Consider the following 27,990-nt stretch of genomic DNA (forward strand, 5'->3'; position numbering starts at 1 on the left):
CTTTGTGAAGAAACACTATGTGCCTCCACAAAAATGTGACCCTGGACCACAAACCAGTCATAAGTAGCATGGGTACATTTGTAGCAATAGCCAAAAATACATTGTATGGGTCAAAATTATCGGTATTTCTTTTAGGTCAAAAATCATTAGGATATTAAGTAAAGATCATGTTCCATTAAGATATTTTGTATAAAAACCTAATTTTTGATTAGTGATATGCATTGCTAAGAACTTCTTTTGGTCAACTTTATAGGCGATTTAGACAGTATTTAGATTTTTTTGCACCCTCAGATTCCAGATTTTCAAATAGCTGTATCTTGACCAAATAATGAACTCGCAATTGTGAGTTATAAAGTCAGAATTGCAAAAAGTAAACTATTTCTCAGAATTGCAAGTTTAAATCTCACAATTCTGAGGGGTTTTTTCGCAATAGCAAGTTTATATCATGCAATTCTCCGAAAAAAAAATCATTTCCGCCACTTAATAAAAAATAAAAAAGATACATTGCGACTTTTTCTCACTTTTTCTTGCAATTGCAAATTTACATCTCGCAATTCTGAGAAAAAAAGTCAGAACTGCAGGATGTAGATGTACTGTGAGAAAAAGTCGCAATGACCTTTTCAATTTTTTTATGAGGCAGAAATCGTCGCATTAGAATTATAAGGTTCTGTCTGCATTCTGAGCATTTTTAAGATATTGAGCTTCAAATTTTTTTTTGTGTTCCATAGATTTCTGTAGATAGAACCATTTTTGTTTTCTAATAAAAGGCCCAAAATGTACACAGCTTACAAAAGAAACATTGCATAATGTAAATAAGTTGTCACCGAATAAGAATGTGAATAACTCAATTTTGACAAAAATGTCAGATAGAACCCTATAATTCTAAGGCGACGACATGTGCTTCGATATGTCAAACCGTTACTTCTAAAGTTATTTCTAAATTATTTTGTGTTTTTTTTTTTACGTAAAAATCCTGCTAACATTACAAATAGACCTCAGAGAAAAAAATGCAATTCATGACCCCATTAAGAAAAAGAAGCCTTTGTATATGAATAATAATGTCACACTGCAAAAACAATTCTGGTCCCATTTATGAGTGAAATATGACCTGGACATTTCATAATTTACCCTTCACATGCTCACATAGAGCCCTAGACAAAAAACAAAACAACAAAAAAGCACTCCTATGCTTATATTTTATTATGTTATATTAAATAAATAATCAAATATAACAAAATAATACAACACAAATAAAATATAACAGTATAATCCAATCTCACATCACAAAATAAAAGATATATAACTAAAATCATTTCATATTCAAACACACTAGATGCACATGGCAAAAAACCACACAGCTTTGCCCAAATTAAACCTCAGGTGCCTCTCAGTGCACACAGGGAGCCTCAGGTGTCTGTGCACACTGCTGCCATCATCTCCATGTGAAGGAAGAAAAGATGGTTTTCACCTTCTGCTCTCATTTGCACAGATGAGGAATGCGTGTGTACGTGTGTGTGCGCAGCGTGTGTAAAAATACTCAAAAGTGAAGAAAGCCTCTCTCATGTTTGAATCTGTGGTATCTCACCATCTGTTTCTGTGATGTTGGGTGAGACAGACATTAATTCACCCTCCCTCTGATAATGGATCATTTGATACCGCGGGGAAAACTGTATTTTTCCCTGGCTAGCTGAATCAAGACTCTTGTGTTAACCTCATATAGCTTCCATTCACTGGGCTGCATCACACTGTAGACATCTGACCTTGTTAATGTCACTTATGTTGGGACTGACCTAAATAATAAAGACATGATGTCCCAACCCTGACATCCAAACAAGAGACAGAACAGGCTCAAAACATGCCCTACCCAAGTACATGAACGCTTCCAGCCACACAAAAATTGCAAAGTATTTTTTTTAAAGAAATTATTACTTTTATTTACTCACAGTAAATTATATAAAGAGTTTATTTGCAAAAACAGATAATTCAGTTTTTTAAAATAAAAAAATATGTTTTTTATTGTTATAATGTTTTTATTGTGTTTTACAGTGTTAGCTATACTTTTTGTTATTTTTACTTAAAGGGGTCATCGGATGCAAAGTTCACTTTTACATGTTGTTTGAACATTAATGTGTGTTGGCAGTGTATGTACAAATCTACCCTATAATGATAAATATCCATGCAGTGGTTTTTAATTAATCTGTAAAAATAATTCAAATCGAGCCATTCTCAGATGCCTGTCGTTGTGGCATCACACAGACAGAGGCCGCTCCCACGATAGTTGATTGACATGAGCGTCTTACCTCAGACCTGTCTTACATCAGCTGTAACAGTCCGACCTCCATTGTCTCGATGCCGGAGCAGGGATGTAAGTTAGACAAGAATATCTCTGATTGAACGACTGAGGTGTTGTGTTGCTGGATGTAATAATAAACATAGTCGTCGTCATTTACTACCGACATCTGAGCCGCTGAAGATGCAGTGGATTACGTTTTTTTGTGAAGGGAATGCGCCTCCCGATCTACATACATCCATCTATGTTTGCGGGAATCATTCGTGATCCAGCTTCATTTACAGCAGAAGTGTATATAAGGTTTTTTTTAATGAATCTTTGCAATTGCCTTTCCTAATAACATGCTAGTTAGGAAGTTTAGCGGCTAAATGCAGTTAAATGCAGCTGAAGTAAACAGGCTCGTCACTCCACAGAGAGAAGAGAGGGGCGGGGCAAGCAGAGCTTATTAACATTTAAAGCAGCCTCGACCAGAACAGGATGATTTTTGCAGAGCTGATTTTGGCAAGGTAAAAAAGGGTGTTGTTTTACACTACCATTGAGAATTTTTAAACAAAGTATATTATAGACTTTTCATTAAGACCCTAAAGAATCATATCAACTTGTGGAAAATGGGCATCCGATGACCCCTTTAACCAAAATAACCCAACTGCAGTTTGATTGAGATTAACTGGAATGTACAATGAAAAAACATGATTTTTGAAAATTGATAAAAACAGAGTTATGTTTTTGCAAAAGAACTGTATATATTTCAATAACTACTGTTGAATTGATCTTTCTATCAATTAAAGAATCCTGAAAAATATGCATCATGGTTTTTACAGAAATATTAAGCAGCACAACTGTTATCAACATAGATAATAATATAAAAATGTTGGTAACACTTTAAAATAAGGTGTCATTTGTTAATATTAGTTCAAGTATTAACTAACATGAACGAACAATGAACAATACATTTATTGCACTACTTATTAATCTATGTTAATGCTAGTTAATAAAAAACAGTTGTTTATTATTTGTTCATGTTAATTCACAGTGCATTAACTAATGTTAACAAACACAATTCGTGGTTTTGATAATGCATTAGTAAATGCTGAAATTTACAATAACTAAGATTTATTAATGCTGTAGAGGTATTGTTTATTCGTAGTTCATGATAACTAATGAACCTTATTGTAAAGTGTTACCAAAATGTTTCTTAAGCATTAAATCAGCATATTAGAATGATTTTTGCAGGATCATGTGACACTGAATAATGAATACAGAGAATGTAGTGTTTGCCATCCCAGGAATAAATTAAGTTTTTAAATATATTAAAATATACATTTTACATATATACAATGTTAGTGTTTTTACTGTATTTTGTATTGAATAAATGCAGTCTTGTTAAGCAAAAGAGACAAAATGTGTACAGTAACTTTCACATCCCTTAAGGTAAGGTCACATTAGTGAAATTTTGTGAGTGAAAAGGTCATTATTCCACTGTAAAGTGTAGTGATGCATCTAAAACTGCTCACACAGCTAATTTTCAAACCAAGCAGCTTTATGTCGGTCAAAAAGCTTCATTCATATGACCAATCAGCATGCAGAAACAAACCTTGCCCTAATAACTAACATTACATATACCAGGTCATTTAGTGTTTCTCATTATATTATCCAGATTTTTAACAAATGAGTTAAAAATTAGATGCATAAGATCACACTGAAACACACATTCACATTCAAAAACACTCATTAATGATCCCACACACCGACACAATGACGTACACGCACGTGTGGCACCTCAGAGAAGTGTAAGTTTATGAATGGCAGTAGAACTCTTACGGTGACGGTGGGGATTGCGGTGACCAGCGAGTACACCAGCACTGGAGGAGCTTTGCTGTCATCTTCAGGTCCCGGATACGGCTTGGAGAAGGCTTTATCGAAGCAGAAGAATCCTTGAACGTGCACTGGGAACGTGTCCGTATACTCAAAGTAGTATGCCAGGAGAACCGTTCCTGCCATGATCACCAGCTGGAAATAGAACATGATTCCAGTTTAGAATAGAAAATCCGTTCTAATACGTGGACGCTGGCGTTCTGGAATAAAACACAAGCTGCAGTCGGAATCTTCAGCAGAGTGAAGGAACAAACAGAAGAAAATAAAAAAAGATGATTCTCCCCCGTAAAAGAAGTGACAGAAGATTTTGTGGCGTGAATGAGTGAAGACAGCATGAAAGGATGCTGAGAGAACGGCTAGAATCTCTTCAGCTGTGCCTATCTATAGAAATAAAAAAAGAGACGCATGGAAGACGCAAATAAAGAAAGAGAGGCATTTTACAGAAAAGAAAACAAGCAAATGAGAATGATCAAGGGAGAGAAGAAAAATAGGGGAGGAGGAAAAGAGATGGCAATGTTGTAGAGCGAAAGAGAGAGAGAGGAGCACTGGAGGGATGAGACAGAGACAGAAACCCTGGGAGGAAGAGAGAGAGAGAGAGTGAGAGAGAGAGAGCGAGGAGGGGGGGGCGTGTGCATCTGTGCTCACAGCGGGAGAGGAAATGGGTACATCGCTACAAGTACAACATGCAGTTCTTTTCGATTTTTAGGCAGAAAAGATAAATAGCATGCCATTTATTACAAAAATTTATGGAATGTCACTTTTCTGGGTACAAACAGGGCCTGAAACTCTAAAAAAAAATTGCTTTCTATTCAACAAAAGGTCAGTGAAATTATATGCTTTCTTTCAGAATCTTTGGAAAACGCTGACTGACAACCCTAAATATTATATTAGCTGTACATAGAGTATGTTTTTGTTTAAGTTTGCAAACTGTATTTAATGAAGATTACATAAGGAAATATAGCTGCAAGCAGCAATTAAGGCATCAAGCACAATCAGAGGCAAAATAAGGAGCTAAGCATGGCATGGAGCGGCAGACCAACTGCAACAATGAGCAATTCAAGCCATTTTAGGATAATTCTAGTCAAAATGGCTGAAAAATTATAAATTCAACCTCTAGTAATATAATTTAATGGGATATAACGTTTGACCAATAGGTGGCAGTGTAATCAAATCGATGTGGTCTGGTCAGTGTAAGGAGGCAATGGCACATACATAGTTTGGTGTCAATATGTCAAAGCTTTGCAGAGATACAGCCTCAGACGTAGTCTGGCATCATGTTTCAAATTTGTTGCATTGCTATACAAAAATGGTTTTGTCTATCAACACGAAATTCATAAATTTTTATATCAGCACAGTCTTTGAATCGACTTTGGTAAAATTGGACCAACTGTTGAGGAGGAGTTCTAAAATGTATGTGTTCAACATAAGTCAAAATTGCGGACAGGAAGTTCAGCTGACTATGGCATAATTGGTATGTATGTTGTCAGCATGACCCAAAGAATATTTAAAGACCAGTTTCATTACAGAAGACTAATGCTATCAAAAGTTATTAGGATTTTTGAAAATTTCATTATTAATGAACAGTTTATTACTCCTAACCAATAGGTGGCGCTGTTACCAAATTGATGTGGCGTGGTCAGTGTGAGGTGACAATGGTACACACCAAGTTTGCAAATATTTCAAAGTTTTGCAGAGATACAGCCACAGACACTGTTTGGCATAATTCCAGCAAATTCGTTGATGAGTTAAACAATAACCGCTTCATATATCGACACGAAATCCACAAGTTTTTGTCAGCATGGTCTGAAGATGATCTGAGCCAAATTTGGTGAAAATTGGACCAACAGTCTAGGAGGAGCTCGAAAAAGTATTTTTTCAACATGAATAAAAATGGTGGACTGGAAGTTCGGCTGACTATGGCAAAATTGGTATCTGTTCTTGGCATGACCCAAGGAATATACCGAGATCTCTTTCATTACAACAGGCCAATTTAATCAACTGTTCTTAGCGTTTTTTAAAAATTCTTTATAACTTTTGGCCATAAGGTGGGATGCCCCCAAACTTTTTGAGTACTGTCATGTACTAATTGACTAATTAACTTTCTTTCCACAACTTTTTGGTAGCAGTATTTAGGTAACAAAACTGATTCTAATCTAGCAGTTCTTACTACAAATACACAGTGTTTTGTGCCTCTAACTGACAAGTGTCTTGAGACCTTCACACATAAATCGCACTTCATTGTGACATCATCTAGCATTTTTAAATATGATTGGTGAGAAAACAGAGAGCCATGGAAAGAGAATGGGAGAGAAATGGGAAAATAGACAGCCATAGAAAGAGCATGGGAGAGAAATGGAAATTGCTGGAGTGTAAAAAGTATTTGCACGCATGTGTAGGTGCACCTGTGTGCAACTGCAATGACATTGGATCCATAACCCTCTTATGTCAGTGCTTCCACTAATGTCCTATGAAACATTAACAGCCTATAGTTCAGGGCAGGCTTATAGCAGCTGATGTTTGGAAACACTAATCAAATGGTTTTCTCTTCATCGCTCTGTTCCAAAACTATTTATTAAAGCCAATGTTTTCTCCTTTTTCAGTAATTTAAAATTAAACTATATAGATAATAGACCTATTTTGTAATTGTTTTGCAAAATTTTTTTAATGAAATTAAAATATTTATTCTGAATTTGTGCTGTCAATCGATTCAAAAACTGAATCACACTTTTTTTTTTTAATTAATTGTGATTAATCCCACCTAACATTAAAGTTTTTAAATATACTTTTATATTGCAATAATTTCACATTCCGTTTTAGAATGAATGTAGCAACAACATAAAGACAGAACAGTTTTTGTTTAATGGCATCGTTTTATGACTGAAGGTGAGTACCACAGATACCATTACTACTGACGTCTCTAGGAAATCATTTTTTTCTCTAATATTTAACCATTGACTATAGACATTTGACATTACAGTACAATTGAGAGCTATCAATTTTAACAAATAAAAAATAACAACTTCTAATTTAAGTGCACTTAAAACAATCTTCACATAAACCCATTATTTACCTGTGCCCTTCTGCAAGTAGGAAATATACAGAATAAAGTTATCAAACACTAAATTTTAAATGAAATATAAATGATTCCTTAAAGCTACAAAAGTTACCCTAGTAAAAAAGTAATCGATTTAAAATGCATTTATTTTATACTAAGTATAGTTCAAGTCTATTGACATAATTACTGACATATTGCTTAAGACTTACTGATATAAAAATAGTAATTAAACTTTATTTTGGAGTACTACTTGTGCACAATGCACATTTCTTAATATTAAGCCTAAAATGTGTTTTAATGTCACTATTGATGAGGACTATATGATATTTAAATAATATCCATCTTTAAATGCAAAATATTTAAAGATAACCTAAAGTATACTTGCAATAGTTCAACTTTAGCACAATCAGATATACTTAAGTACAGTATATCTTTAGTTGGACTTAGTTTGATCAGCACTGCTTCTGCACAAATAAAATGCATTAAGTACACAATTAGTTGTTCTAATTTAGCAGACTTTAAATATACCAGTTTAGTATACTAAAAGTACAACTGCAGGGTATTTTTATTAAGCACATAATGTGTAAATGTATTTGTAGTATATTTAGCATGAAATAATTGTATTTAAAATACATTTTAGTATATTTATTTTTAATCTTTTTATTAGGTTATTTTGGCTGCTATTACTTTAAGAGCTGCCACTGCTGAATTTGACTAGCGTCTGCTGTAAAGTATGCATCTGAAAAGATGTGTGTCTAAATTAACGCAGTTCTTGTCAAGAAAAAAAGAGACTGAAGCAGCAGTTGTGAGTGGGGTGGCCAAACCTTGCCCCATCTCTGCGTTAAATGTATTTAACCCTGTTAAACTGGAAAAATAATCGCCTGCGTTAACATGCAAATTTTGACAGTCAATTCCATTCATTAATATTACCCTGGGTTGAATAAAAATGAAATGGCTTGTATTGAAATCACAATGGCATTGTTTTCCAATGCTGTGAAAACACTGAATTTGTCTTTGTTGCTCTACTTTCTGTTCAACCCAGTTATTTTGTGATTTCTCCCACTATTTGTTGCTTCTAACATCATATTTAATTATAATTTTTACATTTTTAATAACACATATCAGTAGCTCAATGTTGTGGAAATCACCACAGTGATCCAATTTTACAAAGTATTCTGTTCTTGGTAGAAAGAAAGAATATCGACGGGGATAATGGGGTGTGCTGCACATAAATTTATTTGCTAAACCTGTTATTAAGACATTTTTGCACTGATCATCAACTCCTGTAACATGCAACTTCAGAAACCCAATAATTGGCAATTGTAAAACTCATCCTGCTATGGTAGTCCCTCAAAAAATGGTATTTACAGCCCCTGGTCAGACATAAACATTTGAAATGATTCAGATGGCTAGTTCTACATCTGGTCTCATCCTGGTCTTGTTGGGGTCATTGTCAGAGATGATAATTACCAAATTCTATCATCCATGAGTGCTTGAATTCCTAATAAACAATTGTGAAAACCCATGAAGCTCTTGTAAAAATTCATTCTTGTTCTGCTCCAGTAATATCTTTTCTGCTGACTGCTTCTGTCTCCTCCCGCTGTGCGTGCTTTCATGTTATTTCTAGCTCCTATCCCACATGAACACGAACATGAGTTTTCCGCTCTCACTCATCTAAAAGCTATCAACAGAGTTCTGCACCCAGCTTTAGTCTGCTTTGTAAGCCCTCACAGTATTTCCTAACCTTTTTTTCATTATAGGTAACTCAACAGCCGCATCAGTAGCTTTTCATCAGCACCAAACTAGAAACGGATTTAACCGATATTACACCTGGTATCTTTCAACAATACGATTTATTTAATTAAAGTACTATTTATCACAAACAATACTGTGGGTGAAAAAGACTCATTAAGTATTTTCCCCCTATAATGAGACACATGAGCTTGTTTGTCACGAGCCAACTCACAATCCTGGCCAACCATAGAGAATCGTTCTTGAGAAAAGCCTAACAATTAATTTATTTACAGATGAAAATCATATTTTTGAAATTCACATCCTTCCTGGTAGGAACTCACCAACTCAAAACATATGTCTGATGTACCAGTTTATCTAAAGATTCTGTTGCAGATTCTGACTAACATAAGATAAAACCTAATTTTAATCCTGCCATATTAACACAGTCCTGTGTCACAGGGTTAAAAACAATCCTTTGTAAAGTAGGTTACAGCTAACAATTTTGATGGCTTCATCTGACAGTTAATCAAATGAAATAATTCAATTTTGACACAAGGCTTTGAATAATAATTCACTCATGCCTCAAATCCTGTGTTAATTACAATATCCCAAACACAAACAGTTTAATACAGACAGTTTTAGTGTGCAATTAACAATTTGCTTAAAGATAATAATACTTATTAATACTTAATACTAACATAACCTAGAGAAATCCTCTCTAAACTGGTTTGGAATAAATCTGGATAACAGAGAGATAAAATCTATAAAAATGTCCAAAATAATCAAAATATTCCAACTCCAAACATTTATAAAAATATTAAGTTTTTTTTTTTGTGGTGTTCAAAAGTTTTCACCCCCCAGCTCTTAATGCATCGTGTTTCTTTCTGGAGCATCAGTGAATGTTTGAACCTTTTTTAATATTTGTGTTTGAGTCCCTCAATTGTCCTCAGTTTAAAAAGATGGATCTCAAAATCATACAGTCACTGCTCTGCTGGAAAGGGTTCAAATATGAAAAACTGAAGAATCTGCAGGACCAGGGGGATTTTTCTGAAGAACAGTGCTCAGTTTAACTGTTCAGAACAAACAAGGGACTCATGAACAATCATCACAAAACAAAAAAACAGTCATAGATCATCCAGGTAACCATACACAGTATTGAAGAACCAAGGGTTCCCAATCTTTTGAAGGGGGTTATTTTAATAATTTCAACTTTTTTTTTTTTGTCTATATGTAAACATCTTTTATGTAAAATATCTTACTCTTTAATTCTTAGTACTGTTATGCCACATATTTTCTGTAATATTAATTTTACACATTCTGATGGAAATTCATCTTTGCATCACAGGAATTTTAAAATATATATAAAAATAAAATAGCAAAAATAGAAAAGTTATTTTTTATTTTAAATTGTAATAATATTTAAACACAGCTTTGGCGAGCACAAGAGAATCCTAAACTCTGTTGTGTGCTATATTGTATTATAATGTCCCATGTGTACTATCACTACTGTTTTAAAGCTCAAAATAGTTTTATGCAAAATTATCACCAGGACCTGTAAGAATAAAGCAATTTTACTGCTCTGTTTGCACACATTTAATAGAAAATGAAAGCAGATGTGGCTTTGCATACTGTGTATGTATTCAACAACAATCTCTGATATTAAAGACAGTAGCCTGCATGTTTAACTATAATGTGGAGGTCTGTTATATAATGTACTCAGTTTATGCTAATATCTCCGTCAAGATAAATAAGCATGGAAAAAACGCATTGCATAAAGCCCTGACAGGAGTGACAGAATTGAATTCATTATCTCATTTTCAATGGACGTGCTAATTGCGAACAGAAGGCATGTGCCCTTGTTTAGCAATGCTGAAGAAGAAAGGTCATGCATCCACATAACAGGACAGATGGGCACAAGTCAAATGAACCCAACATTTTCACAAGAAATAATTATAAATGCAACCAAGAAATGAGGTTTTGTCATATCTTGGGTGCTGCAAATGTCATAAATACATTTCTCTGTTTATTTGATGAGAGAAATAGGCCTATGTCACAAATGTGTTTGATTAAACATGGGACTTTTAAAGCACGGTCCCACTTTGTGGCCTCATTTTTAGAGCGAGTCCACTGCTTAGTCAGTTTTTCAGTCTTTCTGAATTTTTAACTGCTGTGCCAGCAAATAAAAATTCAGGCGTCATGCTAACTCTGCCACTCTGTCAAAAACTGACAAGAGGCTGACAGAGAAAAAGAAAATGTCTTTGGCTAACTTTAGCTCATGCCGGTAGCCCTCATGCACAGGAAAGAGGAAAAAACAGCTTGAACTAGCCTAGGGTGGTTAACCAGTCTCTCAGCCTGACCATGCTGGTTATGTTGGTTTTAGATGGGTTTGTGGACCAGCTGACTGATTTGCCAAACCAGCTTCAGCTTTGTCAGCTCACTAATTGTGAATCTTTTAATAGTAAAGAAGTTTTTTTGACAAATGTCTGGACCACATAACCAGTCACAAGGGTCATTTTTTCAAACTGATTTATACATCATCCAAAAGCTGAATAAATAAGCTTTCCATTGATGTATGCTTTGTTAGGATAGGACAATATTTGGCCAAGATACAATCTGAATCTGAGGGTGCAAAAAAAATCAAAATACTGAGAAAATCACCTTGTGTTGTCCAAATGATGTTCTTAGCAATGCATATTACCAATCAAATATTACATTTTGATATATATTTAAGGTTGAAAATTTACAAAATATCTTAATGGAACATGATCTTTACTTAATATCCTAATGATTTTTGGCATAAAAGAAAAATCAATAATTTTGACCCATACAATACTATTTTTTTTTTGGATATTGCTACAAATATACCGTTATACTTAAGTTTTGTAGTCCAGGGTCACAAATGACTTTTAAAAATCTTTTATCCTGAAACTAATTATTAAACATTAACAGCAATATAACAGTTTAATAGTCTCACCTAAATTAAAAAAATATCCAAGGGATCTTCCCAACCAGACCATGGGATAACTGTGCCCTCTGCTGTTCACATACTGTATTTCAAAGGCAGTCCTGTATTTTCAAGGGCAGTCCTTTCATCCAAGAGGGTTTCTTTAATCAGCTGACAGAGAACAAAAAACATGATGGTTGTCTTGTCACTGAAACGGCTACTTTGCAATTTGCTGAATCATACACAATGTTACCGTTTTATGCAAAAGTTTGGGAACCCCTTGCAGAATCTGTGAAAATGAGAATAATTTTAATGAAATAAGAAAGATCATACAAAATGCATGTTATTTTTTTATTTGGTACTGTCCTGAGTAAGATATTTTACATAAAAGATGTTTACATGTAGTCCACAAGACCAAAAATAGCTGATTAAAACTTTTGAACAGAACTTTTTTGAAACTTTTTTGAAAACTTTTGAACAGGATGAAAATGTCCAAATTTTTGAAGTATCATTTTTTCCCCATTTAGTACTGCCCTTTGGAAGCAACAGAAGATACTTGCATGTTTCCTGGAAGACAAATTAAGTACAATTTACCTTGATCTTCAAATTCAAAAAAGTTTTCACCCCTCCGGCTCTTAATGCGTCGTGTTTCCTTCTGGAGCATCAGTGAATGTTTGAACCCTTTTTAATAGTTGTGTTTGAGTCCCTCAGTTGTCCTCAGTGTGAAAAGATGGATCTAAAAACCATACAGTCAGTGCTGGAAAGGGTTCAAATATGCAAAAGATGCTGAAAAACTGAAGAATCTGCAGGACCTGGAGGATTTTTCTGAAGAACAGTGCTCAGTTGAACTGTTCAGAACAAACAAGGGACACATGAACAACCAACACAAAACAAACAAACAAACAAACAAACAACAACAAAAAAACAGTTGTAGATCATCCAGGTAACCACACACAGTATTAAGAACCAAGGGTTCCCAAACTTTTGAAGGGGGTTATTTTAATCATTTCAGCTATTTTTCGGTCATGTGGACTATATGTAAACATCTTTTACGTAAAATATCTTACTCAGGACACTACTAACTAAGAAATAACATGCATTTTGTATGATCTCTCTTATTTTGTCACAGTTCCCAAACTTTTGCATAAAACTGTATAAACTCTGTGTGTGTGTGCATACACACATATAAACACACATACACATCCACACATCCCCTACACAAGTGATTTATCAAATGCTTTTATGCAGAGTGATGGAAAAAATACTTTAGCGCCACATGCGAAACCGTGGCGAACAGATGGTAGGCATGCTATTCAAAAAGTTTGTGTGTTTTATTTATAGAAGCACAAATACAAAAACTTTGTTCAGAAGTGGATCATTCCTATTACTCTTATTCCTCCTGTTCCAAGAGCCACTAGCTGAGAGGTAAGCTACTTTTTACAACAGCTATGTAATCCTATTGCACCTGGGGAAATTACACTGCTGTATTGAGTGCAGAAATGACTCTGCTGTATTCTGCTTGTAGTGTAGGCTGCATGACATTTAGGTTTTACAATTTGTTGATGACAATCTATTTTTCTATAGATGAAAATAATAAAGCAGCAGAGCTACTGAAGGTGTGGGATCATAAAACTGGCTCACAGATGCTCATGTAGGATGTTCAATGATGCCCACATACGGTGAAAATAACTGATATGAGATAAATAACAAATTGGGTCTGTAAAGCTCAGAGGGAAAAAGTTTGAATAGAACTCTCTTGTATGATTATATTGTTGTTTGTTTCAGCAAGTTACCAAATGAATGCTGAATTGAGAATTCATAGATGCACGTCTACCAATTATTCAGTGAAATAACTGCACGATTGCCCATGTATTTTTGCACGCAAGAGAATGCATTAGTGAAAGTTTTACTATTACAAAAAGTAGAAAACAAGAGACCTAGTTTTCAGAGATTTGTTTGTGTGTGTGTGTGTGTGTGTGTGTGCGCAAACTGCTCAATTTTTTTTTCTCAGCAAGCTAAATTCATTATTCATAGATAGACTTTGCTTGATGTCACAGATTTTCTTCTATTGTATGAGCATTTTATTAGTTTCTACTGAGCAGTGCTGTTTCTCTTCTCAGATATGTTTTTCCAGTGAATTATTTTTTTTAAGTTACATATTTTCCATGCAACACATTGCATTCTTCATATAATTTGACTTGCTTTTGTGATTGGGCTGCAAAGAACTAAGACAAATTGTGATCAAAGTAACGATCTCTCCTCTTGGCGAACACTTCCACGTGTTCCGCCCACTTCTGCTATTCTGTGGAAGTTCAGAATTAGCCTCTTATCTCTGGTCTTATCTAATCTCCAGCAACACGCTTGCTGAACGCCAACACGGGAATGAGTTATCTCCTCTGGGGGACATAAGCGGGGACTTCAAAAACTGAACCCTAACGAAACATGTCTAACAGATTACAAGAACGCTGGGTGGTGGCAGTTCATGAGGAGCTGGGCGAATAATCCAAAGGTTGCAATTCAAATATGAAATGAAAGAGTCCTGATTTAGACAATGAATCTGTCTCCACTGCGCTAGATATACAATAAGTTGCCTTGGAAGAGTAAATGCACATAGATAATATATTTGAAAGCATAATTGTAAAGTTGTAAATAAAAAAAGATTATTTGAGTAATTACAGTGCAATCTGAGAAGCAATATTAACTTAACATATGTATAAAATACATATGGAAAGGAATTAAACAGCTATGTTAACTGCCATAGTAAATCACTTTCTAAATGGGAAGTTGGAAAGTTAATTAACTCTAAAAGAAACCAATCAGTTTGGTATCTGCCATGTCTCAATGTTCTTTGCAGACATGAACACAGCTTGGACTTCATGGAAGAAAGTCTGTTAAGCCACACCAAGTGTTCACTGATACAGCTCGTCAGTGCTGAGAGATCCTCAAGCTTTTAATGTGCAGATAACATTATGTCCCACAGTGATGAGGCGAAGCACAAAATGAAAGCTGGAACAGCATCAAGGAAAGGGGTAAGAAAAATGCCTGAGACAATTTTACCAAATGCAACTGATAATGAGATGCAAATGTAGAACAAAGGATTATAGGCCACGAGGGAGAGCTGGATTCCAGCAGAGAGCGCTACTTTGCTACATGAAAGCATGCTGGAGACACTGAGGAGGTTGTACGAGGCTGGTTACCACCAACCTCTGGCTGTGTTTGGAATACTAGCTTACTACTTGCTGTGAAAAAGCAGGCATTCCATGAAGCAATATTATGGATTATCAGCTGACTTCCTAATGTTCAAAATGAGTGGCGTCTATATATCAACTAAAGACCTAATTTTCTGTAACGATTGTTTTAACTTCTGATCAAATAATGAGTCAAAATAGAGATTACAGCTGTAATTAACTAACTGTGCATAGCATGCACACTACATCCTTTTGTCCTTTTGTGGATTCAGAGTTTAAGTAAATCTAAAATTTATAAACATATATGATAACAAAAATGTAAAAAATGCTAATAAAACGGCCAGCTAACAAAAATATGTTCTAAGAATGTTTTTCTAATGTTTCCATTATGAAAATACTATTTCTGAATGTTTTCTGAACGTTCAAAGTGTCCAAGGTTCTTGATGTTTTAAAAATGTTTTTTTTTGTTTACATGAATGTTAAGGGAACATTCCATTGCATTATTTTGCAAACATTATGGCAATGTTACTTTCTAAATGCTCCAAAATACCACACAGATCATTTATTCAATCAAGCAGAAACATGCTGTTTTCGTGCAGGGCTCTTTAAATGCAAATGAGCTGCTACAATAATAAGACCCCCTTTCTATGTCACAGGAGGAGCGAAATCTGAGGCTGTTTTTTTTTTTTTACCTTAACCCCTTAAAGGGTTACTCCACCCCAAACTGAAAATTTTGCCATTAATCACTTACCCACTTGTCGTTCCAAACCCGTAAAAGCTGTTTTGGATGAAAACCGGGGGATTTTGACTGTCTCATTAACTGCCAGGTAAATACTACTGTCAAGGTCCAGAAAAGTATGAAAGACATTGTCAAAATAGTCCATCTGCCATCAGTAGTTCAATCTGGATTTTATGAAGCGACAAGAATACTTTTTGTATGCAAAGAAAGTAAAAATAATGACTTTATTCAACATTTCGTCTTCTCCTTTCTTGGGTCTTGACAGTGATATTTACCTGGCAGTCAATGGGACAGACAAAATCTTCCTGGTTTTCATCCAAAATATCTTAAATTGTGTTCCGAAGACGAACAAAGCTTTTACGGGTTTGGAACGACATAGGGGTAAGTGATTAATGGCAAAATATTTATTTTGGGGTGGAGTAACCCTTTAACTGTCACTGTTCCGCTAGCGGGATGCCTTCACTATATTACAAGTAAATCTAATCATGACAAACTATACATCGTTGAAAAGGTCTAATACTCCTAAACAGATATTTTACCACTGTTTTTTCTTACAAATTATGTAGGAACAGTAATACATTCATTTACAACAAGTGTGCACATCAAAAAAATCTATATCCTAACAGGGGGCTTTAATTTTATAGGCATTTTGGATTAAAAACTATTTTGTAAAATATTTATTTTATATAAAAAAATAGTACAGTCATTTTTTTCCCCATTAAATTTAAACTTCTATCATCTTTTTATAGTTTCACTTTTTAAAATAATTCAACTGAGTAATCTGCTGATTGTCTCCTTTAAAAAGAGACCAAACTTTAGGTCTGTTTTCAAAAGCATCCATGCATTATAACAATTTAAGTTTGGCTAATGCACTTTCACATTTATGTTCAAAAATGGGGGTGACAGCTAAGGGGTTCAAAAATATTACTGGGTTGTTCTTTTTCACTGTGATCCCCATTTATAGGACTTAAACGTGTAAAAAAATCATATTTTTATGATATGTCACCTTCAATTAAAATTCTATTAATGTTACTGAAGAAATGTTTGTTCATAACTTTGAGAGAACATTGTCACAATGTTAGCCAAAGTTCTGAGAATGTTTTCTTCATACTGTATATTTAAAATATTAGATTGCATGAGACAAGAAGAAAAAAATCTTCCTCTGAATCATATACTCACTGCAGAAGTCTGGTCACCTGTGGAAACTGTACAGCAGCCAGCCAATCTGATATAACTTTTTTAATTTATTTTTTCAAAATTAATTTAGTGTGAAATTTGCAGATGGTCTGTGCATGGACTGAAGGTGGTCTGGGGATGGGCCACTGATACTAAGGCTACAAGAGCTCCAATCTCAGACTCTGTCTGAAAGTTCACTATGCATTATGTTAAAAAGTCAGACGAACAGCATCTGCAAAATGCCAGGTGTTGAGTTTATGCTAACTGACTATCTTTCAAATATTTTTTAAAGGGGTCATCGGATGCAAAGATGCGTCGGAAATCACTTGAACATGTTGTTTGAACATAAATGTGTGTTGGCAGTGTGTGTAACACAACCACCCTGTTGTTGGATGTATTAAATAAGCACAGTAGTCGTCATTTACTCCTGACATCTGAGCCGCTGAAGATGCAGTGGATGACTTTTGTTTGTGAAGGGAATGCACCTCCCGATCTAAATGCGGCTATGTTCTCGCGAATCATTCGTGATCCAGCTTCATTTACAACAGAAGTGAGTATAAGGGTTTTTTCATGAACCTTTGCAATCACCTTTCCTAATAACGTGCTAGTTAGCAAGTTTCATGGCTAAACGCAGCTAAAGTAAACAGGCTTGTCACTCCACAGAGAGAAGAGAGGGGCAGGGCGAGCAGAGCTCATTAACATTTAAAAGCAACATCGACCAGAACAGGTGGATTTTTGCAGAGCTGATTTTGGCAAGGTAAAAAAGGTTTTTTTTATTACTACCATTGAGAAATTTTAACCAAAGCATGTTATAGACTTTTCATTAAGACCCTAAAGAATCATATCAACTTGGGGATCCGATGACCCCTTTAAAGCCCATTCCTGCCATTTCATTGAAGCCCATTAAATGTATTCCTTAGATCCAACTTTAGGACAGTAGTTCTCAAAAGATGTGTTACTACCAAAAATGCATCACAGGTGTGTCCTGAAAACCTTGAACAAAACTATAGTATGTAAGATTAAAATAAATACTCAGTGAGAGTAAACTGGGTTGAGAGCCAGAAACAACAGAAATCCAACAAACAAACAAAACAAATGTTAATTTACTCATTCAGTCTAAAACTTGACGTTCCAAACTTGTATGACACCAATGTTCATTGCAAGGAAAATGCAATGAAATAAATGATGATAAATTTCTTTTTCAAGTGTGACAAGACCTAAAATGTCTTGTTTTTTGTTCCACTGAAGAAAGAAAGAAACAGTTGTGTCATATATATTTCAATGTTTCAATTCAAGACTTTTTTTTCATTTAAAAAACTAACAACTTTGTGGGGTCATTGCTTGATGTCAAATGAAGCAAAACCAGCTGAGAAACCATTGGACACAAATGGGTATTTTGGCTGTTAATATGTACATTTGGCTACTTTGGAGCCTGCGAATAATGAAGTCCCATTACATTTCTATCTAAGACTGATGCAAACGTTTTTGGCTAGAATCTTTGCCTCCGCGCTGGGCCTAAAGCGATTGAAGCAATCAGGCGCTGTGTATGCTTACTCTGCTCATTAGCAGGATTAATTAAGAGCGCTTTTGAGGGTATTTGCCTCTGAGACCTAGGAGCCAACGAGGACGCTGGAATAAAGGCATGTGGGAAGAGAACATCACAGATGAGTAAAGAGGTCATGGAGTTGTGCCAGACTGACAGTATACTGTGGCTGAGTTCAAAGGATGACGGCACTGTTCATGCTAATCTTAAGTGACTCATGCGTCGCAGTCAGGTATACTGCGCGACTCTAATGTGTTCGGTTCTGAAAGTATTTATTAGAGCTGCCAGTCAGGGGAGCAGAGTTTCAGGTACAGTTTAATGTACTTCCGCTCCACAGATTATTGAAAATGGCAGTGCACGTCTCAGGTGGAGTGTTAGAAAAAGCAAAAAACCTCCTCTCTGTCTTACTGAGGAACGTTGAACACTTTTAAAAAGCATCTAAAAGCAGTCTTTATTTACTCATCTGCATGTCCAGATGTCATTCCAAACCTGTATTCTGTTCATTGTTTCCGTGAAATACACAAAGATCATTTTGACAAACCTTCATGGAGCTACTTACTACAGAATTAAATTTTTTTTGGTTAACTATTCCTTGAAACTTTTCTTAAAGTATTCCCATAGAGAGCCCTCATGCTTTTATGTAGACACAACCAACTTGGAGAGTTACTATGGTATTTCATAAGCTACAAAGACAAGATAAAATCTCAAATGAAACGCTGAACAAGATGAGCCAAGAGGATGCATGAAATCCCTTTGAAGACTTTCAAGTTTTAAATTCCTTTTAGTTCCACTAGAGGGCAGAGCATAACATTCATGACCAAAAGAAAAAGGTGAATATGGAAGCCTATGGAAGGATGGACTGAGAAGTGAACAAGCTACAGTATAATCAAGTGTACAACTCACCTCTACAAACAGGAAGCATGGCACTATATATTTGCTCCTCTTAACTCCTCCCCTCGCCACAATCCTTCTTCTGTCCATCTCTCCTGTCTTTATGATATCAGTCAGACACCTGGAACAAAAGCAGACATGAAATAGTAATTTAATTCATCTTACTCATTCAGTTGGATCCATGTGGTCCACATGGACAATATGCACTTTTAATGCACTTATATTAACATCAAGTTCGCATCACCCTGGTTCCCAATAGGATTTTTCCACTAGCTTTTGAATTGTTGCCGAAAATAAGCTCTGTCACCAGCCAAGGTTTACGATTCTTGCACAGTTTGTTTATCATGACAATCACAAATGAATACAGCTTTTATGAATATTGAAGCATGAATACAAACACAACACATCAAACACATACCACGATTGCATGACTTCACTGTCACCACCATTAAGCAACTGACAAATCTTTCTGACTTTATGTACTGTAAAAATACTTTTCTGACTGATTGTCTGAGTTACAACAGTTTGCAAGAGCATGACTATAAACAAAATCGGGCTGTGAAAGTGCAATAGGGAGTAGACAAAGTTTTCCTGTTTAATGTCCCAGAAAACCTCTGTAGTTCCATTTAACCACTTGTTACCAACAGTTTTTTTTTTTTTCAAGACAAGTAAAAGCTTTAAAAATCAAAAGCAGGTGTTGTATCTTATGTTGTATAATAAAATATGATAATACTGAGCTTGTGTTAACAACAGATTAATGACTTCAGGATGATGGAAGTACTACAATGCTTACTTGTTTCCAGGTTTTGGCTTACAAAAATACGTAACCCCTGCAGCACTCTATATGGAATAAATCAAAAGCATGCATTACAAACCACAAAGGTTAAAGGTTACCAGTTTTGGGTAACCTTTGAATTATTAAAGGGGTCATCGGATGCCCATTTTGCACAAGTTGATATGATTTTTTAGGGTCTTAATGAAAAGTCTATAATATACTTTGGTTAAACATTCTCAAAGGTAGTGTAAAACAACATTGTTTTACCTGGTCAAAATGAGCTCTGCAAAAATCAACTCATTCTGATGGATTGTTCCTTTAAATGCAAATGAGTCCTGCTCACCCCGCCCCTCTCTTCTCTCTGTGGAGTGATGAGCTGTGCTTTGAAAGATCGTTTACTTTAGCATTTAGCCACTAACTAGTAGGTTATTAGGAAAGGTGATTGCAGAGATTCATAAAAAAACCCTTATGCTCACTTCCGCTTTAGGTGAAGCTGGATCATGAATTATTTGCGTGAACATAGATTCATGTAGATCGGGAGGCGCATTCCCTTCACAAACAAACGTAATCCACTGCATCTTCAGCGGCTCAGATGTTGGGAGTACATGATGACCACTATGTTCATTATTACATCCAGCAACACAACACCTCAATCGCTCAATCGGAGATATTCTTGTCTAACTTGCATCCCTGCTCCGGCATCGAAACAATGGAGGTCGGACAGTTACAGCTGATTTAGGGCGGGTCTAAAGTAAGATGCTCATGTCAATCAACTATTGTGGGAGCGGCCTCTGTTGGTGTGAGAATGGCTCGATTTGAAAAAGGGGATATTATTTTTACAGATTAATTAAAAACCACTGGATGGATTTTTATCATTATAGCATAGATGTGTTCATACACTGCCAACACACATTAATGTTCAAACAACATGTAAAAGTGAACTTTGCATCCGATGACCACTTTAATAATGTTTCTTGATACATCTACTCATGTACAAAGTTTCTTGTTTTTGTATAAATACAGTGCAAGTATGAGGATTGGGTTCAGGGTAGTGGATAGAAAATATTGTTACCTCAGTACAAAAGAAAAGAAGTCAAAGAAGAGTCCACACAATGATATAAGAACAAAGTATATGTATGTTTGACAGACTATGGTGCATTTGTGAAGGTTCTTGAGATGCACATCCTCTCATGTGTTGATAAACTACTTGTTGAGCTTACAGTGTGGAAAGGTTCTTTGGCAGTTTTTAAACTGAAGGACATAAAGTGCATTTAAACACTTCTGACATGACACATTTCACAAACCTCAGTGTTTCCTGCAAGGCTGGTCTGCGTCTGTACTCACACACTGCATGCAAAAAAAATAAAATAAAAATACAGCACAATCTGTACAGTCCAATTCAAAAACGACTGCAATGAACTGGTTATTAATAAATCTTTCAAAAAGATTTACAGAAATCCCTGAAACTGTCAGAGCTGCTACTCAGACAACATATGACTCACTGTGAGTTCCATGTCAATTTGTCATTACTTCAGTACAGCCATTGTAGGCTGCTTACTTGCTGTGCAATCAGGAAACCGCAAATATATTCTTTTTTTATCTCTATAACCAATGCCACTTCTTTGTTCATGGTTATCCTGACCTTTATATTAGTTCCTAAGAATTGTGTGATACAAACGTTTTTTCTCGGAAGTGCATCTTATATAAACGTGCAATTCAAGTTTCAAGTTTCAAATTTATTTCAGGGATACCACTCGGCCCAAAGTTCCACAAAATCATCATCATCACATGGCAGAGAGTCTTTTCTTCATTCCATGAGATATATACAGTGCCAATCTCCATGCCCCGAATCACAAACACTTGACACATCACTACAAACATCACCAAGAACCAGATCAACTAAATATTTCTTACACAGATCCACATACAAAGAGCAATCATACAAAAATGCTTCTCATCTTCTATCAAAGAAATATCTGATGTTAACTTACAATAACTACAGATTCTCTCTGCCACTGGTGTATTACTGGTGTATCTGCCTGTTTCTATAGCTAGATGATGACTTAAGCATCTAAAAAGGAACAATGAACAAACAACATGCAATTGTGAGTCATAAAGTCAGAATTGCAGAAAAAAAAAAGGTCAGAATTATGGGATATAAACTCACAAATTGCTAGAATTAAATTCTGAATTGCGAGATATAAACTCACACTTCCGACTTTTTTTCTCAGAAGTGCATGATATAAACACAATTGCGAGTTAAAAGTTAGAATTGCAAGATTACAGTATATCTTGTAATTCAGATTTTTTTTCTCAGAATTGAAATGCAAACTTGCAATTCAGATTTTTTTTTTTCTCAGAATTGCATGATATAAACTCGCAATTCTGACTTCATGTCTCGCTATTCTGACTATAACTCACAAATGTGAGTTTATGTCTAACAATTCTGAGAAAAAAAAAACCTAAATTGCAATTGGGAGAAAAAAGGCAGAATTGCGAGATAAAAATGTGCAATTACTGTACTGTAGTTAGGTCCTACCATGACAAAGTGTTCTACTTCCTGTTTTCAAATCTTTCCATGCAAAACTACGGTAAAATCTTTTTAAAAAGTGTAGAAAAGTGCACCGTCAGCTCACGAGTGGCATGCACTTTTTAAACTTTTGCTGAAAACAAATACAAGTACAAATATTATCCTTCTAAAAATATGTGAAATTCTGGCCTAAAATGATTAAAGATAAGACTTTTACTGACAGAAAAAGTAATCAGAGAATTGTACTGCGTCAATGCATTATTTCAGTACTGAAGGTTACTGGGTGTCCAGATGCATGGATTTGAAAACGACAGCAAAATAAATTGACACATTACTGCAGCTATTCCATAAGCAATGGCACCACTGCATGATATTATCCATAAAACTATTATGCATTGACAATAATTTTTCCATCACCAGCTCCGTATCATCAAATTGAAATCCTGTCTAGCAGAGCAGCATCAAGAGCATTATCAGCACAGCGACTGCTCGTTTCATTTGCAGCCGGGACTCGCAGAAAAAGAAAACCAAATTCCCACTGTGCCGAACAGTAGATGAGTTTTAGAATGAGGGGCTGAAATCTGAGATTAGAATCTTAGTTCAGCACTTCAGAATTCTCTTATTTCACGCGTAGGTCACAAACACAGGCTCACGTACATGTCGCCCCCAACAAGGAACGCATTAGTAAAGAGACCAACAATACGAATATAAGCTCTCTTCTGAGACTCTGTAATGATCGAGATCACTTTTATGTTTTCTCCACTATTGTTACATAATGAGGGGGAGAGAGATGAATAAAGACTGATGAATAAAACATGAGGTTTAGCTTCTGTCTTTAGTGCTGTGTTCCTCAGGCCCAGCAGCAAACGCAACACCACAAACATCTTGTAGCTGTCACTGTCTACACAGAGCCATTAGAATTCACCGCCTAAAATGGTGAGGCTTGAGTTGAAAAAAGGACAAAAGTGATTTTATGCACCAATTACAATGCAATAAATTAGGTCTGCAACGCTACCAAGTTAAAACAGGGGACAAGATATTTGTGCTCTTTATTGGTGCTATAAAGTTTTTATAGTTTTGACAGTCTACAAAAACACTTTCTACAAAAAATGTAGCTTCCATTGTTACCAAGTATATTTAGCTTGTCAAAACGTTCCCTGAACAGACCTTTTGGGATTCTTCTTTGGTCAGGCAACAGATTCTCCAATTTCTATCCTGGACCAAGCTGGTTATTGCTGGTCTGACAATGGTGTTCTCATTAATAACTCTTTCACTATTCTCTTTAACAATTTTCTCACTTCTTGCATCTCTGTTCAAGTCTGCACTTCTCCAAACAAACTTGGAACTCTGTATTGTGGTACTTGTATTCTTTGGATAAAAAGCTGCATTTGATTCCGTAAATTAATAATTAAACATTAATGTTTTGGCATCAGTGTTGTTAAATCTGGTACAACCCAACTGAGGCAAGGCAGGGAGAAATTATCATTGAATAATACATTTTGTCCTGTTCTTCACACAGAACTATTACAGACTACTGACTAATGAGATTTTAACAAGGGTTTTAAAGGGATAGTTCACCCAAAAATGAAAATTGTGTCATCATTTAATCAACCTCATGTCGTTTTAAACCCATAACTGATGTGTGCATTGATTAATGTTTATATGTGAATGAAAGTCTAAATAAAAACTGTTCATCATATTTTATATCACAATTCATATGGTTTAGTTTTACAGTCTCTTTTTTAACATCTTCTGTGGCTACCTTCAGAGCAAGAGCCAGGTTTATTTATTCAAAATTAAAACTAAATGATGTTTAAGAATCATTTTTCCTAAAAAAAATGTAAACTTATGAGCTTTCTGAAGAATCAAAGTGGTCGTTGTATAGGCTGTCAATGGAGGGACAGAAATCTCTCAGATTTTTCTGTGTTCCAAAGATGAAAGAAAGTCTTACAAATTTGGAAGAACATGAGGGAGAGTAATTAATGACACAATTTGCATTTTTGAGTGAACTATCCCTTTAAGGACATTTAGAATTCAAAACCAAGAACTCCACTATAACCTAAACATATGGTAGAAACAATTTATGTTTGTCTACTTACTTAAATTTATAGTCCAAAGCCTAATATTTCCTTAACTGAAATAATGTAATATACTACATATACCAAAAATTCTAGGGCTGTCAGACGATTAATCGTGATTAATTGCATGCAAAACAAAAGTTTGAGTTTGCCTAATATATGTGTGTGTACTGTGTGAAATGATTATGCATATATAAATATTATTATGTACATGTAAATATTGTCAGATGCTTTATTTAGCCTATGTTTTTTCTTATATTATATGTGTCCAAGGGATTCTGTATTATCACATTCTTTACTTGCCTAATAATAATAAATGTAAATATAATTACAAACACATTCATGTATATATTTAAGAAAGTTTTACAAGTATATGTATTTATTATAATTTTTATATAATTTATATTATATAAATAGAACTATTTTGTACATAAAGAACATATTTCTTTTAAATATATACATTAATTTGTGTGTATTTATATATACATAATAATTACACACAGTACACATATATTAGGCAAACCTTTATTTTGTATGCAATTAATAGCCATTAATCATTTGACAAAAAAAACATATTACTTAATGAAAAGCTCAAATGGTAAGTGTCACAGAGAATTCTGGGAATGTAAAATGATCATGTTCACTGTGAATTATCCACTTTTTTCTTCACATAAGAATGGGAAGAATATTTGTAAATCTGTGGGTGTGTAAATTTTATGGGTGTGGCTTCCGGTCTTATCCACGTCCAGCTATTTTTAGCTGTACAAAACAGCTTTTTTGCTGATTGATATTGCAAACTGGTGTGTCTTACCATATTGTTTTAATGTATTATCATAATTATGAGCACACTGGTTTGTAAACAATTTTACCGTTTACTGCACTTTGTTATTCTTCTTGTTATTTCCCTATATTGTGGCTAATGAACCGGAAGTCTTGTCCATAGGCTTAGTTACGTATTGAAGAAAAAGGTGGATAAGAACAATTGTTCTTTTTCACTTCCAAAAACTGTACATTTCCTGGTAACACTTTATTTTGATAGTCCACTTCAGACATTCTACTAACAGTAAGTAACTTTGCAACTGCAAGTAGTCAACTAGTCATTAGAGTATTAGTAGACTGTCTGCTTAATATCTTCTAACACACTTCTAAACTTGAAAGTATATGTCAACTTATTCTACTAACCCTAAACCTTACCTAAAAGTCTGCTCTGAGAGTTAGTAGACATGTAGTTGCAAAATAATGAGAATTAGTTGACATGTTTTTGCAAAGTTTGCTTATAGTTAGTAGAATGTCTAAAGTGGACTATCAAACTAAAGTGTAACCCATTTCCTGTACAGTGAACAGTTTTTCATTGTACTGTAAGGGAACTTACCATTAACCACAACCATTTACAGGTTTTTAACCATTGCATTTACAGTACATTACTTTAACAGGTAAAACTGCCATTTATTACAGTGCAGTCTAATAGAGGACAATCTTTTTTTACTGGGCTAACTGTAACTGGGCTAAATCAAACAACAATTTCAAACACATCTGCCATGTTCTCATGTCTAAAATTCTGTTTGAAGCCTTGCGCAGACTAGCTGCTGAAGTGACAGCGGCACTAACGCATTATAGTTTTGTCCTGAGGACCAGCTGCATCTGGATAATCCTGTATTCCTAAAAGCTTGATTTGGCTGAGTAGGTGTAATGACTTTATACCGCTCAAACTCTTGAAAGTGAACCGTCAGAACCTCAATGAGCGCTACTCTTACAATTAACAATACACTGACAGACCACTGACACGCATCATAAAATCTCGCACCACACTGAAAAGTGGGGCGCTGCGTTTACAGCAAACACACAGCACAGGAAAAATGAGCACAGGTGTACGTTCTTAAGAAATCCATCTTCAAAGGGAAGTCTAAGGCACCCTGATATGTCTATCCTCTGAGCTCTTTAAAACACACACTCTTAGCAACAGAGAGAAGGAAAGACAAATTCAGGTCACTGCTTTGGAGCACATGAGCAATAAGGAGAGCACAAGGGACAGGAAGGACAACAAAGCAAGAGCTTACATTGTATCTTAAAAAGTAGCTTATTTGGTTTTTAAACCTGACCTTGATCAACCATTTTAAAACATTAACAAGTTCAGGCTGTGGCCACTAGAATTCAGGTCATTTACTGTAGCTATTAGATACTGCTTACTAGTATTAAAGAATATCTAATTCGCTGATTGGCTGATGGAAGCATAAGAAGGCACACGTCCCAAATCCCACTCTAGTGACTGTCCTGAGCTGTGACGTGAAAGGCAGCAGATAAATATAAGCCCATTTCACGCTTTTAAGAGCACTTCAGAAATAGGGCACTGATTAAAACATCTACTAATGAAATATCTGTGATTTATTTGTCAGAATGCATGTACCTTCTGAATGGCTGCCAATGGAGGAAGATGCTGTTTGCTCCCATAATTGTGTAGTTATGCTATGTCTACCCGCAGAGGATATCTGAACCATGCTAACCAACAAAAACCTTCGGTTTGCTTATATCAGGTTGGCTAGCATGTCTTTGGAAGACAGCATTTTGGATAAGGAAGTTGGCAAATCAACTGAAATTGTTTACTTTTAAGCCATTTGCACAACTATGCCTGAATAAAATAACAATAAAAGAAACATTCTGCCACTAAAAAGAGCTTTTTACACTATGCTACAGTAAGGCATCTTCATTTTTAACTTTGAGATAAAATGTTGCATTAAGCAATTAAGCAAAAGCCCAGTAAAGGCTCGCATGCCCAAACTGCAATGACACAAATATATTTATATTAAAAAAATTAAGTAAAAAAAATTTGTGCTTGTAACAGTAAATTGTTTAGCAACAGACAACAAATCCTATATAGCCTCATCAAATATTCATACATTTTGCACAGCCCCAAAAACCTTCACATACTATTGTGATGTTAAGCATCTGAGGGAAGCAGATAAAAATATTGAATGGTGACGACAGACTTTTTTCTTGCAATGCTGACTTTTTCTCTGACTTGTGTGATAAAAACGAGTTACGCAAGTCAGAATTGTGATATAAACACAATTCAAAGAAATAAAGTCACAATTCTGACTTTATTCGTCAAAATTGCGACTTTATTTCTTTGAATTGTGAGTTTATGTCACAAGATATAAACTCGCAACTGTAAAAA

The 27,990-nt window shown here is 35.1% G+C and overlaps 1 protein-coding gene across 7 annotated transcripts in view; it reads right to left on the reverse strand.

The window, feature by feature from the left end:
- Positions 1–27,990, reverse strand: part of plppr2b (phospholipid phosphatase related 2b) — a 147,379-nt gene that overhangs the window by 30,291 nt on the left and 89,098 nt on the right. For 4 of the 7 annotated variants that reach the window (XM_051112668.1, XM_051112666.1, XM_051112667.1 and 1 more), the window contains 2 exons: positions 19,448–19,556; positions 4,112–4,300 (listed from right to left, as the gene is read on the reverse strand). In XM_051112668.1, coding sequence (XP_050968625.1) covers positions 4,112–4,300; positions 19,448–19,525 — 267 coding nt within the window. In that variant the 5' untranslated portion in view covers positions 19,526–19,556. Of the gene's footprint in view, positions 1–4,111; positions 4,735–19,447; positions 19,557–27,990 lie in introns of those variants that run through there. The other 3 variants (XM_051112671.1, XM_051112669.1, XM_051112670.1) reach the window with 2 other exon arrangements.

This window comes from Labeo rohita, chromosome 6 (assembly GCF_022985175.1).
Source record: "Labeo rohita strain BAU-BD-2019 chromosome 6, IGBB_LRoh.1.0, whole genome shotgun sequence".
Taxonomy (NCBI): domain Eukaryota; kingdom Metazoa; phylum Chordata; class Actinopteri; order Cypriniformes; family Cyprinidae; genus Labeo; species Labeo rohita.